This window comes from Clarias gariepinus, chromosome 7 (assembly GCF_024256425.1).
Source record: "Clarias gariepinus isolate MV-2021 ecotype Netherlands chromosome 7, CGAR_prim_01v2, whole genome shotgun sequence".
NCBI classification, from domain to species: domain Eukaryota; kingdom Metazoa; phylum Chordata; class Actinopteri; order Siluriformes; family Clariidae; genus Clarias; species Clarias gariepinus.
The window spans coordinates 31,393,746-31,411,979 of NC_071106.1; the positions used below are offsets into that span (position 1 = coordinate 31,393,746).

The following is an 18,234-nucleotide window of genomic DNA, read 5'->3' on the forward strand; positions in this document are numbered from 1 at the left end:
GTAAATAAAAGACATTTAAAAATGTGAAATTAATGAAGAAATAAATGATCAGTGTAAAATAAACAAGAACAATTTCATGTGTATAAATTGAAAAGTGTAAAAATGTATTATGTATAAGCAATCACATAATGCTTTAGAAATGAATCTAGTTTTTTTCATGTACAAACATCTCTGGAGTTTACATGCAATTATGCAAAAATCAGAAGAAGTCAATAAGCATTTCTGTTGTCCTTGTTGAGGAAAAAGGTCAGATGAGAATTGCCAGACTGGCTCGAGCTGACAGGAAGATTACAGTTACTCACGTAACCACTCTTTACACCCGTGGAGAGCAGAAAAGCATCTCATGTGGAAACGTCAACGTAAGATCACAACAAGTTCCACTCATGTCAGCCAACAACAAGAAGTTAAAGCCTTCATCTATTGTGTGCAAAGACTCCTCTAAACTGGATAGTTGAACTGGAAAAATATTTCATGAGTACTTTATTAATCCCAAAGGGAAATACTGTTTGCAAAAAATCAAAAGCAAATATAAATATAACTGAAACGAACAGAAAACACAACACAATGGATGTAAGCTACTTCAACAGGCTAGACTAGATAATGTCTTTATAATTCATTTCATTACAAACTCTATATTTGTGTGGCTGAAATGTAATAAAAACGCATTATCAAATAGCTTCACAGACCCCAATCTGGGAACCCCTCTTCTAAGAAAAAGGTTTCTTCCTAGAAGAATTGTCATTATGCCAGAAATACCATCAAACATTTGTAAAAAAAAAAAAGGGGGGGGGGATTAATGTCAAATAATTAGCATCTAGCCAAACATTATGAATGGCAGTTCGAGAATATAAAGTGTCCAGACTGAAAAAGTCCCTCAGGTGGGATTGGCTCGGGGAGACTAAGTAGAAGATATCTGATACGACCTGCCTGGAGCTAACACCTGGCTTTTTCAGCAAGCTGCCATTTTGCACTGACCAAACCACACAATTAAACACTCAAGCTCTAATGTAGCGAACACAAATGTTAAAAGTCAACTAAGGCTCAAGAAAAAGTGCTGTTCGGTAAAAGATGTGAAAGTTAACACATACATAACGAAGACTTTCCATGATAGAAGTCTCATAGTGAAGAATAAACAAGCTGATATTTAATCATTTTTTGTGCTGTTATAGGAAATAAAACAATTTTCCATATTCTTTCTCTCAAAAATAGCAATCCCCGAGCACTAAATATTTACTTATTACAAATGAGATAATATACTTTTTTTATAGTTTAAAATTACATTTGATATTAAACAATGTGTATGTCATGAGAGATGTTAGTTCCTATTATCACTTACAATATAGCAGCTACAGTATAAAAATCCATTCCCTTTTCCTAAACATATAATTACAAACCACTGACGCAGGAGACTCCTTACATATAAGCATTAAATAAACATCTTATGATCGTGCACACGTTTGCCTGGAATCTTTGTAGTGATGCCGATTTTCATTTCCAGCTGGACAACTAGCAAAACTACCAGTAACTGGATTGCTGACTGTGATATTACTGTGCATGACTGGCAAGCCAACTCACTCGACCTAAACCGCACAGAGAATCTCTGATGTATTGTCAAGAGAAAGATGGGAAACACCTGGGGCAACAAAACAGAAGAGCTGAAGGCTGATATCAAAGCAACCTGGTCTTTAGTAACACCTCAGGCTTATGCCATGCTGCATTGATGCATTAATTCATTACATAAAATAAAAATATATATAAAATAATATTTTTGCGGGTTGCGGGGACCTGGAGCATATCCCAGTGGACTTAGGGCACGAGTCGGGATACACCCTGGACAGGGTGCCAATCCATCGCAGGGCACACATACTTACTCACACGCTCATTCACACAGTACGGATCTGCCTAACCTGCAGGTCTTTGGACTGCAGGAGGTAACTGGAGTACCCGAAGAAACCCACCAAGCACGGGGTGAACATGCAAACTTCATGAACACAGAGACGGGAATCAAGTCTGACCGGGAATCGGACCAAGACCCTAGAGGTGCAAAGGTGATTTGATTTGATTTAATTTAATTTAAGGTTGGTCATTTTTGATTGATCTTGGGAAACATCATTTTTTTTTTGAGATAAGCATATTTTTATGAGCCGTATGAGCCATAATCTCAAAAGACATCCAAAATTACAAACAAAAAATGGGTGAAATATTTCACTTTACATGTAATCAATCTAGAATATGTGAGTTTGACATTTTGAATTAAGTTGAAAACAAATTACTTTTCCATTGAAAATAAATACTCTGTACTCTAATAATCTAATATTTATATTTTAAATAATAAAAATAATTATAATAATAATTATCATTATTATATAATTACTGTAAGAGCTGCTGAAACTATTAAAATTAAATCAGATTCAAGAGCAATCTTGCAATAATTGCATTTTAAAATTAATTTATATATTTTAAGATAGTAAGGTTGTTGTCACAAATTGTCAGTGCTGCTTTAGATATTATTCATGTCATTTGTGGTTTAACCACTGAAACCTGAGACATGTCCACTGACCTGTAGAGGGCACAAATGCTCAGTTGCCAATGCTTCTCCCAGAAGTACAATGCTGTGAGGTGCATGATTGAACCAAATTAAATGATAAAATAAAATAAAATAAAATAAAATGCTAATACATGCTAATAAAAGGCTACTATGATGTCTGGCTTTGAATTTACCTAATGCATTGATTTTACATTAAAAGAGTTTACCCTGGTTTGGACCTTCCCTGCGAGAATCTAGATGTAAAAACAGTTGTAAACAGCAAAGGCAGTCTTAAACCCATTATTATGATGGTTTCATTTGTTGAATAAATATGCATATCTTCAACAAAATGCAACATGCTTACACTTTTAAAGTTTAATGTATAATATTAAGCCATTGAATATGTGTTAATGTAAATCCTTTAGTGATCCTCTTGAAGGGATCTCTGTAATTAAATAAGAATCTTGTATAATACGGATCACATACACATTCAGAACGGGTGGGTTTTTAGTCCTTAAGTGTGCCATGAATTCCATATGTACTGGGTAAAAGTAGCACTGGGTTTTTGTCGTGTAAAGGTTGAGTCGATCACTTCAGAGCCATATTGACCCACTGATGATGTCCCTAAACCAGCACCCCCTCCCCCTCTTGGGACAGCATGGTGGGTGGTCCAGCAGGGATCAGAGAGACTGACACTCTAGCACAATGACAGCTCTTTAATGGGCTTAAAACATGGAAACTAACATCCATCAGTCATGGCTGAAATCATAGCAAATCATACAGGATTTTGGTATTATCTTTATTTCATAGAGAAAGACAGAATGAGCAGATTAAGAAAAAGAAAGTATGAGGCATCAAGATCAGGAAAATCACTATAATGCAATTGCAAATGTACAGTTGATGAAGTTTTACCTATTCTCAGTAAGTTTAGATCCAGACCGACTGTGACCCCAAAATAAAGGATTTAATGAAGATGAATGAATGAAATTCTATTCCAAAAATCTGTTTATAGCCAAATTCAATGTTGCGAAATAAGTAGTTCCTTTTGTCACTTATGTTAACAAAACTAAACTTGTTTGACTGTTTAGCAGTACTCACCCCTGTTCTAAATCATTTTTCTTTTAGATACTTTAAAAACTTTTTCTTCATCTATTTTAAAAGGATTTTAAAATAGATGTCAGCAAGTTAGGATTTATTTTGATTTTAAGACCATAAAATGAATCTTATGAACCTAAGAGAATAATTATTTTTTTATTCATAAAATACACTTCAAATTGTTAGAGTTTTTGTTGTTACGTGATCAAAACATTTTTTAGGTAACACTTTGGATTTTTACTTAGATTTTCTTAGGCATCTCTTGCAAGTAGAATACAGCAGCATTTTAATTTTTTGTTTGTTTTATAAACAACTAGCAAACATGAAAAACTATCTCAAACTTTTCTTAAACCACAAAAAGACCTTTGAAAGGGAAATCCTTTGAACATAGTGCACTATATGTTTAAACTATGCACTTGCAGGAAACAGTGGGTCGTCATTTACGATTGAACCAAACAGAGGCAGATTAATATTGCAGTTTCAATGACTACGTTGGTGTAAATGATCTTTTAATCTTTTTTTTTTTTTCATCATCCACTTTGTCCCTCTTATCCTGAATAATCTGATCAGCAAGACCCTTACACAGGTTTAATGCCTGTCACACCCCTCCCAATTTTATACCATGCTTGGGACTGGCACTGCATACACTGCCTGAGTTGTATGGCGTGTAGGGTTGAGGGTCTTGCCTAAGTACAGTGGTGGTGGAAGGGGCTCAAACCCAAAACACTTCAATCAGCAACCAAGAGTCTCAACAGCCCAAGCCTCCACTTAATCTTGATTTTCGTGTAAATTTAGCTATATAAAAACCCCACCACCACCAAATAGCCACTGTTGGGCCCTTAAGCAAGGCCCTTATCCCCTAATTGCTTATCAAATGTATACTGATAATTTGGATAAGAGCATCTGCCAAATGCTGTAAATGTGCCTTGTGATTACTGTCCATCCCATGCCTTGGATTCCTTGTTCCCTGCAGTCTCTGGTATAGACTCCAGGGCACCTTGACCCCTATGCAGGATAACAATTGAGCTAATTATCAATTACTGGTAGGTATAATTGAAGAATTAGCTCTTTTTTAGGATTGAAATGTAATATTATGAGATTTCTCCTGTTCATAATGCCTCAAAGCGTGTGTAAAGATTTCTCAAACCACAACATATATTAGGCACTAGCCAGGACTAGGAGTCGATGCTGAAAAGAGTCGATTCTGCGCAAGGAGTCGACTCCTAAGGAAGACTGAAAATTGGAAAAAAAGATAAATTGACTCGGCTTTATATTGAGAAAATAAAAGAGATTTTATGTACATAAAATTAATATTACATCTTTTATTTTACACTGTATAATTCCCTGTCGTTTGTTTAATCAAGAATTATCGCGTGAAATAAGCGAACGAAACACTTGGAACAAGTCTTGGAATTTTGGAGCCGACTCCATGAACACACCAAAAGTTCTGGAAACGCACTGCTGGGGTGTTGCGGCCCCTCTCGCTTAAGAGACTCCGCCCGCTGTGACTCATGATCACGTGACCCAAAAAAAAAAAATTGATGTCCTGCCCCAAAACTTACTGAAGAACTTCAGAGGAAAAAAAAAAAAGTTTGGTGAGTGAACGCGCAGTGATTTTCAGCGCGTTTGCAAATGTTGCTGAAATCTGTGCTGGAATTGTTGGAAATTCTCTCCAGCTTTCAGCTTAAAACTTTTTCAAACTCCAGGAGGTTTTGAGAAGAAGTGTGTTTACTGAAAAAAAAAAAGTTTTGTTTGTTTTTTGGGGGGAAGATATGCGCGTTTTCACTCCGGTCAGTGGGTCCTGGCCAAGCGGAAAACTAACCCGTCGCGTTTTATTTCTTTTCGCCAGTCTTGGATAGCGAGCTGACGCCAGTGTGTTTGGAGAGAAACACTGAGACGCGTTCATGAGATTCATGCATTTCGGAGTTTCTGCGCGCAGCTTTAAGCGCTGAAGTCAGATAAGTGATTATTCTTGATTTTTTTTTTTATAGAAAATACTTGTTTTGGGATCTTTGCTTTTTGGTTTGAAATCATGGATCCGAGCCAGCATAACCCCCCCGCAGGACACCAGGTGGTCCATGTCCGCGGAGACTCGGAGACCGATCTGGAGGCGCTCTTTAACGCCGTGATGAACCCCAAAAACGCCACCGTGCCTCCATCCGTGCCCATGAGGATGAGGAAGCTGCCAGACTCCTTCTTCAAACCACCCGAGCCTAAATCACACTCCAGACAGGTAACACAATTAAATATATATATATATATATATATATATATATTGCACTTGACACGCACCATAACACGTCTTTCAATTTCTTAAGAAGTTATTGCAACATTTTCTGTACTATGTTTTTTTTTTCTCTCTCTCCAAATATCATTTCACATTTTACTACACCACAAGAAATGGCGAATCGCTTGTGTTTTTTTAATCTAAAAAAAGTTTTTATTTTTTAAAGAACTTGCCTTAAGAAAGTCTATAAAACTCCTATAGATAAGCGACCTTCAGTCAGCACGCATGCGCAGTACTCTTCTCCGCTCCTTTAATCACTGTGCTTCAATCCCAAGTGGCTCCCTACTTCCTACATAAATAAAGTGCTCCCGCTTAGGACAGACACAGGAAATAGAATATAACAAACTGAATGAAACAGAAACTAGCTGAAAATTTTATTTAGTCAATTTTCTGTAGCTGTTTTGTCCACTTTGATTCTTTTAAGGCTTACTTTTACAATAAGAAATGTGTATTAGCACATCACGCATAAATTAAACTAGTAGGGAAGTTAATGACGTATTTAAACACACTTGAACACATTGCGAAAATCTACTGTATAGTTTTATAGACCCTCTCAGAGCCTCAGTTAGTGCGCATGCGCAGCAGCTTTAATCACTATGGTTCAATCCCAAGAGGCTCCCTTCTTCCTATATAGAGTACACTTAATAAGGACATGATATAAAGTACACTAATGAGCTAAAATATAATTTTAACTTAAATGCACCGTACATCTTGCAGTTTATAAATTAATTATCATTACATTTGCTACATGCTTTGTCCACCTGGTCTCATGACTCATTTACCGTTTAACTATAAAGCGTAATAAAAGTATTTTATATGTAAATAACAATATATTTAAACACGTTAAGAGAAGTCTGCATTAGATTATGTTACACAAACGCCTCGATTCAGCGCACATGCGCAGTACACTTCTCAAAAAAAAAGAATCACGGTGGTTCAATCCCAAATGTCTCCCTACTTCCTACATAAAGTGCGCTCTCTAAGTGCAGACACAGGATATGAAATTACGTCTTTTACACCCTACGTAGTGCACTAAATAGATATTCAAGCAGAGCCCGTTTCATGGATTGGGGCACAGAGTTCTTTGAGCTTTCCCAAGCCAGGCCTCTTGTTTCCTGTCCTACTCCTTTACCAGACTAGGCCACATCAAAACTTAGGGGGGGAAAAAAGGCAGATTTACCACTGATCTCTAAATTATCATTACCTTAAATGTTTAATATAATATGTATACACGTTGTTAAAGTTGCTTTTGTGTAAAACTTCTTATTTTGCACTTTAGTTTTGTATACATTTGCCATGTGTTGGCTCTGAAATGGTCACTGCATCAGATCCTGTCTGTTCATATCATAAATCATGTGACCCACTGATCTCGTACACATCCGTTCTTTCTCGTCTTAATCCCTTGCAATAGCAGCGTGACTCATGCTGTCTCGTGAGTCAGTGCACTTCCACTCACCCTCTTTTTTTCCCTTCTTTTTTATTTTTTTTTGTACCCTTTAGCAAATGTTTGGCCCACTACCTGCCTGTGTCATGAAACCCCACATCTTTGTGGTAGGTCATGATTTCGGGGTGTGTGATGTAAATTTTGTGTGTTTCTTCTTCAAGGCAAGCACAGATGCAGGCACGGCCGGCACGCTTACTCCACAGCACGTCCGAGCGCACTCCTCGCCTGCCTCCCTGCAGCTGAGCGCCGTCACTTCCGGCACCATGAGCACCCTGGGCCCGCCCGGCACCTCCCCTCAGCACCTGCGCCAGCCCTCGTACGAGATCCCTGACGACGTGCCCCTGCCTCCAGGCTGGGAGATGGCCAAGACCCCATCTGGCCAGAGATACTTCCTTAAGTGAGTGGTTTACAACAGTTTTTTTTTCTTTCTCTGATTTCACAGGTTTTGTGCTCACTTTTCGATAAGTGAGTATTTATTTGCCATAAAGACTGGCCAGTATGGAGATAGGATCAGATAATCGTGATAAATTCTGCAAAAATGTGTAAAAACCTTCTGATACCGTTCAAGGTTAAACAAAACCCTCTTCAGCATCCTGTGTTGGTACAGGGCGGGGTTCTTCAACACCAGTCCTGGAGGACAAGTGTCCAGCACAGTATTTCACCAACACCTAAACACACTCACTGGTAGCGAACAGATTTGTTGAATCAGCTGTTTTGAGCAACTGTGTAACTGTAAGCCATATTGCCCAGCTCTGATCTTCTGCTTATAATTAAAATTGAATTTGGGTAGATTGAGCTTTCAGATGTGTTTCTTTTCTCCTCACACATTGAATCATAGCTCATTAAGTGAGTGAGTTTAGCATGTACATAAGTAAAAAGGGTGTCCAAGTCCAAACTGACCTCTTTTTGACACCCCCTCCTCCAATGATTCAACTTCTCTGATTCTAACTTACACACACATGTACAGAATTAGTACTATGACAACTGCTTAACCTTAAATCGATTCTTCAGCTGAACAGAAAAATTTAAAGAGAATTAAAAACAGCCTATTTGCAAAAAAAAACTACGAGCCACATTTGACCAAATAAGCAACACTAGAGGGATGATGTGGACGGTGGAGTTCATGCTGCTTTGTGAATGGGACAGAATTTATCTTGAGCGTAAAAGGCTGCTTAACCAGTAGAGCTGCACGTTACAACGTTTAACCGGATTCATGGCATTCAACCGCTCCAAAGCCCTGAGCACAATTAAGTAACATGGAGGCAACATCTGCGAGGGTTGCATAAAGTAACTAAACCACATTGTGGTTTCGCTCTATAGTGGCATCCAGGTTAAGACCTTCTTGTTCGTGAGGTCCGATCACAGGCTTGGTCGTAGAGTCGTCAGAGTTTGCCCAGCTGCTACATGAGCAAAGTCCCCACCGCATGTCCCTAGCTCTGCCATTATGTCATTATTATTATTATTATATATTAAATTGTCGCCTTCTGATGTTGCCTTGACAGGCTTTTAAAAAAAAGAAATATTTTTATTTGTACATTTCTGTTTCAGTGATCTATTTCCAGACTAATAGTTTTGATTAAACTGATTCGGACCAGGGTGTAGCCGTGAGTAGGGATCATGGTTAGTCACGGTGTGTGATTGAACATTACATCATTGCTGACTCTTTGGAAATACTGATTAAACAAGTTTGTCTTCATCAAGTTCCTCAGTCCAGTGGCTTTTATTCATTTTGTATCTGGTTGAATTTTTTTAATATTCTTAGTTATATATTTATGACTTCTCCATAATAAAAAAAAAAAAAGGTCGATCCAAGTTTCTTAGCACAAGTGATGCAGAGTCCATTGAAACCTTTTTATACGTGTGATTTGCTACTGTTTTAAATGTACCGTGGTTGGCGTTTATCATATTTGTAGTTTGTGTCATAAGCAACATTTTAAACGAATGCACAAAATAGCATGGCATTGTTTATCAGGACTAAACCATACATCGCAGTGTTTTTTTTTTGTTTGTTTTTTTTGTTTTGTTTTTTCCCAGCATGCTCCTTTTTACTCACAGCCATGCTCTCTTTAGCAACATGACAATTACTGACAGCGTAAAACAATTTATCTTGGAAGTTATTCTCAAAGAGAACAAAGAAAAATGATGTGATCATATCCTTTTTTTTTTCTTCTTTTGCAAGATAAATTGGTTTTTGGCTTGGTTACCACAGCATGAAATTTCCCAACAAATTGGACAACTATTACATCATGCACGTTAAAGCACAAGTGAAAAAAATCCAGCATAAGCTGGTTTCATTGTCGGCCCACACCACTCCACCCATAACCCATTCAGCACGCAGGTGATGGAGTGTATGGCGATGTAAACCGCTGAGTGTGTTAATAGGAATACACACCACTTCCAATGAGAGAGCAATGATAAACACGCAGCTGCATTGCGATAGGTCAGAACTTTCCTGCTGGACTTGGTGCTCAGACTTCCTGTGTGTGTGAGTTTGTGTGTGTGGGGGGATCATGTTTCAGGTGGGAACAAAGGAGCAGTGTAGCCACATGAGCGAGTGCTGGATAGAGAGGCCTGCTAAACTCATCTGGGCATGGGTTGCAGCAGCAAGGCTTATCTTTTTTTTTTTTTTTTTTTTTGACAAAAACACAGGTTGTTGTCATTTTTATTAGTGTTTGGTAACCTTTACTTCCACCTTTACTTTTACTACCTTTTTTATGTATCGTATAATATTTATTTACCGACCCAAAGAGTTAAAACCGAGTGCAGAACATCACCACGGGACGTCCAACCTTATTTATATTTTTTTTGCACGTAAAGTTAATCGGCGGTTTAAAAATTTGGCGAGCCATCTGACCAGCCGGTTCTGGCCGAACATGATTGCTCTCAGACTTACTGGGATACAAAGGAGAGCTTTTGAAGCCCAGATGTTTGGAGGAGAAACATCTGGTCGACATCTGCTTCATTTGGAGTAGTTCTTTTTAAACAGGGAACGAGGGCGGGGGGGTGGCGGAGGGTAAAAACACAAATCGGCTCACAAGAGCAAAAAAACGAACGTCTGGAAATTTTCCCAGATCCTACAGCATCAAGACGGCGATGAGGTTTTAACGTCTGCAGACTCCTCTCGAAAAATGGCATATCTGAGAAAAGGTTCACGGCAACCATTTTTAAAAGGGTCCCTCTCTCGGTCTGTCAAGAATAGACACACACACACACTTGGGGAGTCCCCTGTCTGTGTGTGGGCATTGTTTGATCTCTATACACTGTCTCTTTGGGTGTCTGAATGCACAAGTGAGCGTCACGGAGCTGAGCTAGCCCCTGTGTGTAAACCCCCTCCTCCTCCTCTGTTCCCCTCTTTTTGTTTGGGACTCGAGAGAGGGAGAGAGACGGGAGCTGCGTTTTCTTCATCTCTCTGTTTGGCGTTGACCTCGGCTCTGTTTGTGCTTCACTTTCCCACAGGGAACCGATTTGGTTTGTCAACAGCTTTGTCGTTTGTCCTCCGAGTTTGCGCCCACGTGACCTCTGTGAAAAAGTCAAAAGTTTTTTTTTTGTTTTTTTTTTGATGTATCAAAGTGTTCAGGCAGCTATAGTGAAAATGTCATAGCAAGAAAAGTATAATATTCTTTTAACATGCACTCAGGATGGGAGAGATTACGCAATGGGTAGAATATAAAGGAACTAAATAGCGGTCACCGTATCCCGTCGTCTGGATTCAAACTCGCATTCTCCAGGCGACGCCAGGCACAGACGCCAGTGGCCATGAGACTAAATGCCAAAAACATGCCTAAAGATGGATGTGCTGCATCAATCTGAACACTAACTCATCAAGGGTGATTTTGAGATCACGGATGCGGAAGAGGGTCGAGGGCGCTTCCCTCCGAATGCGCTGCTTCGCTTTTTGTGTAACTGAGAACGCTTTCCAACTGTAGGACATAGGGATCCGGAATTTAAATAAAGGATTTTTTTTTTCACGAAGATACGGTGATCTAATATTAATGTTGTAGCAATATATAAACATCAGAAGTATATATTTAATAAACTTTCTTAAACTTTTCTTAAATATTTAAATGTTTTAGTTGTGTATTTCTTTGCATTTTAGAACAAAGCATTATTATTACTTTGTTAGCAGGTAAATGAGGTGCATCCCCAGACCTGACGTAGTAAAGCTGGGTTTTGATTGCATTTGACATCATAACGTCTGTATTATTGAAATAATGTTTCTGTAAAACTACTAATGCAAATATATTTTTTCTTTTTTTTTAAACCACGGTCATATTCATTACAATTTAGAATCTGTGTACATATGACACGTTGTGCTTTATAACTGTTTGTAGTTGTATTTAATGCAACTGTGTTCCTGTTATCGCTTTCGTTATCGCAGCTGAAGACAGTTGTCACCTTGCCAGCCTGGTTTGCGTTTCCTCCTACGTGATGTTTATACAGGGAATTATTTAGACTCAAAATTTGTGTCAAAGGTATCACAATTAAGAAGGAAAAAAAAACAGCGTGTAGTGTTACAGAGAAATCAGAGACTCCTCAGTCCTGAAGACTCCCACATGGCAGAGAACTGAGTGTTACACTATACACCGACACTGGAGACTTCCTCCATAAGTGTAAAATAAACTTTACGTTACAGATAGCTTCACCGTATCAGCCGTTACGTATTTTCCTCTTCATGTTTATTATGCTTAAATTGTGTCTAGTGTCGCATTCAAGGACTTCTGGGACTTGGTAAGTGGTAATTTTATAAAATATTGTTTAAAAATAATTCTACTGTTAAAATGGACCAGTTAGTAGAGAGACACCGAGAGAAAGAGAGAGAGTGTGTGTGTGTGTGTGTGTGTTTGTGACTGCACGCTGCTCTTTGATGTCCTAACACCATTCAGCAGGAACTCTATTTGTGGCTCAGCCACGTGTGAGTCAGGCAGCTTCAGTGACTCTGATCAGGACTTCCAGCTTTCCGTTTCAGCATGAATGGATGTGCGGTTTGTGACGCAGCCTTGATGCACGGTCAACAGAGTAAGAGTGATTCAGGAAACAGAAACAGAGAGAATAGTGAAAGTATGACCGAGGAACACACTGTGCCTGAGGCTTTGGGTCTTTTTTTATTATTTATTTATTTTGAATGAATGTAACTGGGGAGATCAGACACTTCCGCCACTTGTGCCAGTGTTGAAAGCGCCACCGTCTACGGTTAAGCAGAAGCTGCAAATGGCCATGTCGCCTCACAGCTTCATGGTAAACGGTTCGATCCTGGGCTCGGCTTTCGGTGTGGAGTTCCACCTGTTCTCCTTGTCTGTTCAGATTTCCTCAGGGTTCTCCGGTTTCCTTCCATCTTCCAAAATCCACAACTGTCGACGGTAAATTGGATGAATCTGGTTTTGCGTGGTACCCTGCGATGACCGGAATCCTGTTTAGGGTGTGTTGCTTAAGATAAAAACAGAATAGTAAATTAATTAGTTAATAAATTAACTAGCTAGTTACTGTACCTCAAAAGGTGTTTTCGCGTTAGGATCCTCGGATGGGTTTTGATTGCATTTGACCCCAAAGTCTGATTTATTTTGATCAGTAAGAACACAATCGTCTGTGCTTGGGACCTGTACCCAATTCCGTTTTTAAGAGATGGTTTCGGGGGGTGTTAGCAGTCATAAATATGCAAAAAGTAGCATAATATTAGGCAGGGCACGAAGGTTAACTTCCTTGTTCTTCTATGTTTAATGGCGGCCCACAAACTGAGTAAGTGCATATTATCACCTGCTGTATGGGAGAGTGTAAATACACAAGCGTGCCCGAGAACGAAGAATAAAAAAAATAAAAAAAAACATGTGAAGGCTGGCCAGCCGGGGGAGAGGGGAGCAGTTGTTCCTGGGCACAGTACAAATCAATTTTCTCCAAATGTTCTGTTTTTCTGGATATGCTAAAGGTTTGTTCCCTGTTAGGAGTCCTTTATTAAGTGTTAGCAACTTTGCCCCCCTCCCCCAATCAGATATCGTGAACCTTTGGATTCCAAGATTAAAGCACCTGTATAACATAATAATCAGTCACAGGTTTCTATTCGCCTGAAAGAGATAAGGGGAAGTGGATTATCAGCTTCAATTCTTCTTTTCTCTCTCTTCCCTCCCTCTGCCCCACTCGTCTGCCAGCTTCCATTAGATATCCCATTGAAGAGAAGGGTGGGAAAAGGTCAAGACGCCGTGTTGACCTGTTCCTTTTCCTCCCCTCTTTTTTCCCCAAGCAGTTTGCCGTAAGCTTTGATTTATCCCGGGGTTGTGTGTGTGTGTGTGTTTATATGGGGGGAGGCAGGCAGGGTCTCCTTGTTTGGTTCTCGCCGAGCCTGTTTAGAGATCGTTTGGGGTAGGTAGACATGGACCCCCCACTCTCCCCATCGCAAAAAGCGGAGTGGAAAAGGGCGTCACAGGGCAAAAGTGCTCTGGCCGGGGTCATAAACTAAGTAAGGGCCCTAATTTAGAGACTGTGACCAAATAGGTGGGCTAATCAAGGGATTCGGTGGGCTTATTAAAGTCAGAGCAGGGCGTCCTGGTGGGACTCATGCTTGCCCTCTTACCATCACCAACACCACCCCCACAGAAAAACGGTTCTGTTGTTAATCACTCCTCAAAGGTGTGCCTTGAAGCGATAGGCTAAATGAGGCCAAAATGTTGTGTAACTGTTTCTAGCCTTGGCATAACCATACGAAAGGGATAAAAGCATCAAATAATTGTTAACGAGCTCCCGGGCCAAGATCCAAGAAGCAAGAGAGCTAGAGCTTTTAAAAGCCCTTGCTGAAAGGATCTGCCATTTTTGTAAGGTGTCTCATATGTGAGCTCGAGCCTTCCGTCAAGTAGGTGAGGATGATGTGGCCGCAGAGGGCAAACTGTGAGAGGGGCGTTTTAATTAGCACGACTTGGTGATCTCTTACCCATTAGGCCACCAACGCTGTGGCCACAAGTGCCATAAAATCAAAAGGGCCCCCTTATTTCCTCTCAGAGTCATTAACATTCGAACTTTTGCTTACTGAGGAAATGCAGAAGCTGCTAAACCTGCAAATTGGGGTAAAGTTAGCGTGAGGCCCTGCTGAGTCGGACCAGGTTATTTAGAGCTGTATCGCAAAAGGTTTGCCTTGGGCTGTAAACATGGACATGTGTGTCTACACACACACACACACACACACACACACACACTAAAGGTTGTAATGCTGCCAGAGGCAATGAAACAGATTTCGACATAAACCTGCCATAGTCAATACTCACATTATGAATTTGAATTCCTTACTAATAACAGTTAATAACCATTTACTCATTACTCAATAAACGGTCCACTGAAACGGTCAGTAATTGGAAAAAACTTCACCTGGTCTTTTTCCAGTCGTCAGCTGTTTGGTTTTAGTTAGCCTTTGGCCCGCTGTAGCCAAAGATTCCCGTTCTTGGTTGGCAGGAATGGAACCTGATTTCGTCTTTTTCTCCCGTAAGACATTCGTCTCGAGGTTTTTCATGTCGTATGTTCTGAGATGCATTTCTGCTCAGCACTATTGTAAAGAGTGGCTATTTGAGTAGTTATTAGAGCCTTGCTGTTTACACCAGTCTGACCATTCTCCTCCGACCTTGCTCATCAGAAAGGCATTTCTGGCTTGAGATTGGCCATTTCTGACGTTTTGGTGCAAATTGTTCATGTAGATTTTTTTCTGCAGGTATCAGTAACTACATTATTGTATGCGTTATTATGCTACCATATAAATGACTAGTTTTTTTTTTTTTTTTTAAATACCCAGTGAGCGAATTGTCTGACTTGTTTTGCATTGAAAACATGATCATAAATCTTGCTAAAAATGTGATTTCGCCAATAAGGCATGCAAAAAAATAAATGACCGAATATGGCCGCTATTAATAACTTTTTATTAGCAAGTTTGACGTGCCGGCCGTTCGACTCAATAATAGTGAGTAATGAACGCTCATCATCCGGTTTTGCAATCACTAAAAGCGGTATGGTGTGTGGTCAGTCCCTGAATGTTAAACCATCTGCACTTCTCCCTCCAGCTCCATTTGGAGCTTTATTTGTTTGGCCACATAGACGAAGGAGTGTGAGGTTGTTAGTGCAAATGGGACCAGAGTAAGCAGAATCTCAGGCCAACTTGAATACAACCACAAAACCCAATAACATGACAATTCCATGCTCCTGATGGGACTTTTGCGATCAAAAAGGATGTTTCCTCCAATCAAGCGCTCCAATAAACCAGCTGATTCGCTAGATATTAGCAGTTTGCATTTTGTATTTAAAGTGGTGCAACAACTGTCTTCCTAAAGGGCAACACATCTGAGACCAGATGATGCCACAGCCATGCTTGCCTCAGCGTCCAAAACTGGCTTTTCCCATTCTATTGTTGGGATGTCTTTTGTGAGCCCATGTATGCAGAAGAAAGCAGTTAGCAGGCACATCATGTGATGTAGCATTAACATCAGTTTGAGAAAACGGCATCAAATATTGTATCTTAGAAGAAGCGCCGTGCTATTTCCTCTCTGATTGGTGGTAGTCAATTTGAAGGAAAATTGGGCTCTCTTGGTTCACCGTGTGACATTAAATTGTGCAAACGTCTGCAAAAGGTTCTTTTATTCTAGACCGCAGTATATAATGAAGGTTCTGGATCATCGGTGATTCTGCGAGAAGGGTTGTCCCAAATAGCAGCCTTTTCCATTACGATTACTCTCTGCCTTTATCAAGTTTGGCAAGTTTAACCTCCTCGCATCGATCCAGTTTTAGCTGTTGCCTTTTTGAAGCAAATCCTTCTCCTGTGTTGTGGTCTTTTCTCCGAAAACTTGCATGCTTTCTTATAGTGATGGGTCGTTTACCATCAATCTTTAACATGACTCAGATATCCGAGTCGTCTCGGAGAGTGATTAATTCATTCTATTGGGTGTGCAAAGCATCGCATGACCTCTGTATGTTATATACAGGAAACTGTTTCGAACGATTCTCAGCAATGAGTCTTTAAGTCTCGAATCGTTCGTTCTTTTGACACGTGGCTCCCATAGACGCTATGCGGTGCAATAGATTTAAAAGAACGAACGACTCAGATTGGAAGATATAAGAGGTGAGTTGCTCATTCTGTTTATTATAATATGTCCTTGGTTGCATTCTAATATTTTCATAACTGGAACTATAGCCAACATTTGTGTATGTAGACGTGTTAAGGGGTATTTCTATTGAAAACGCAACGTTTTAATTTATTTCTGATCAAAAGAACGAAATGAATCAAAAAAAGAGTCGGTCATTTTGATGAACGAGATTCAAAGAACCGAGTCACTAAAATGATTTGAACTTTCCATCACTACTTTCTAATCAGCTGCTGAGTAGATTTCCCACTCCTCCATCTCGCCCACCAATAAACTCGCTCTGTGTGTCATGTGAACACGCCTTCAAAGAGAAGGCCTAATTTGGGCAAGGGGTCACAGGGTCATGTGGTAATCTCCGCTGATGATGTCCTGCTGATGGAAACCTCGGATTCCCAGTGCCGGGGTGTTAGGAAAAGGAAAGCCTTGTTCCCCAAAGAGCTTTTGTAGATAGAGGCTGGGAGAAATCTCAGGCTCCGTCTGTCCACAATGGCTATTACACGCTCTGTTATTTTCTTCTGATTCACCGTTGAGATCCGAGTAGTCAAGAGCTTGTTTAGATCATCTTGAGTCAACGTCATATGAGAATAGTTCTTAATTAAAAGCGAGTGATGCATCCGGGCACAGACATGGACAGAGCACCAGATAAAGGCATGACTGTATGACGAGTCGGCAAAGTTCATGGTCTGTTTAATTAAAGGGTACTTCTGTAGTATTAAAAAAAAAAAAAAAAAAAAAAAAAAGATATTCCTAGCAGTCTCTAAATCCACCTTCCTTCCTCCCCCAAATAACACCCCCATTACCCCACCCGTTCTGCCCCTTTCTGTTATAAATAACAGCAGCACAATAAACAGGATCCTGATAATTGGGCCATCAATCAGGGCTGTGTTTAGTGCCTGGGTGGGTCCAGTCCCAATCCTGTAAGCTCACTACCCCCCACAATCCCCTAGAGCTCCCTCTGCTTACTGATTTTTTTTAGCAAAGGCCATAGTGATGACATCTGGAGAGAGAACCAGAAAAAGAACCCCCCCCCCCCTTAACCACCCAACCTTTTCTACTTCCCCACCACCACTGCTCTAGGGTTTGATCTCTCACTTCATCTCCGTCTGAGACAGTTTGCAGGGTCAAGGCTCTCTTTTCGTCTCCTACTTGCTCTTTTCAATGCTTGTCCATGCATAGTAACTATTGCATCAAATGAGACTGCTCGCCACAGATGTAAAAGATTTTGTGGTTTAAAATCGTTAGTTCCTGTCGAGCGTTGTCTGTTCCATGACGTTACACAAGGTAGTTTGTCTTGTCTGTTTAGTTTCTATTAGCATTTGAGATGTTGCTACCCTACATAGTCAAGTGCATGGTGTGTTGTCTAAGATTACGGTGCACAGTTTAAGACGGAGTCATAAGTCATTTTAAAATCATCTTTATTGTGTACTCGAACGCGCTAAATATAGCGATTTGAGTTCTGGACTTCAATCCATCTTGCGTTTACTTTCATTTCATGGCCTGGTCTAGAAACTCACCAGCCAACCTCTGCAGTTTTTCATCCATTATGCTGTCATTACCAATGCCTGTGTGAAAATGCAGAGACTAATTAGAAAAGTGTGGCACAAATGAATCGCTGATGTCTCTAACGTCTAGTAAACTGTACTATGGTTTCTAATGGGCTGGAACAAAAATCAATCCTATGAAGGAAGAGGGAAAATTCGATGTTACTACTTCAAATAGTAAAATTTTTTTGGCGTAGGGCTTAGCACTGTGGCCTCACACCACCAAGGTTAGGGGT

The 18,234-nt window shown here is 40.0% G+C and overlaps 1 protein-coding gene across 1 annotated transcript in view; it reads left to right on the top strand.

The window, feature by feature from the left end:
- Positions 1 to 5,212: 5,212 nt before the first annotated feature.
- The window catches only part of yap1 (Yes1 associated transcriptional regulator), a 32,338-nt gene continuing 19,316 nt past the window's right edge, over positions 5,213 to 18,234 (top strand). The window contains exons 1-2 of the mRNA XM_053500671.1: positions 5,213 to 5,855; positions 7,515 to 7,750. Of these exons, the coding sequence (XP_053356646.1) occupies positions 5,655 to 5,855; positions 7,515 to 7,750 (437 nt within the window). The 5' untranslated portion in view covers positions 5,213 to 5,654. The remainder of the gene's footprint in view (positions 5,856 to 7,514; positions 7,751 to 18,234) is intronic.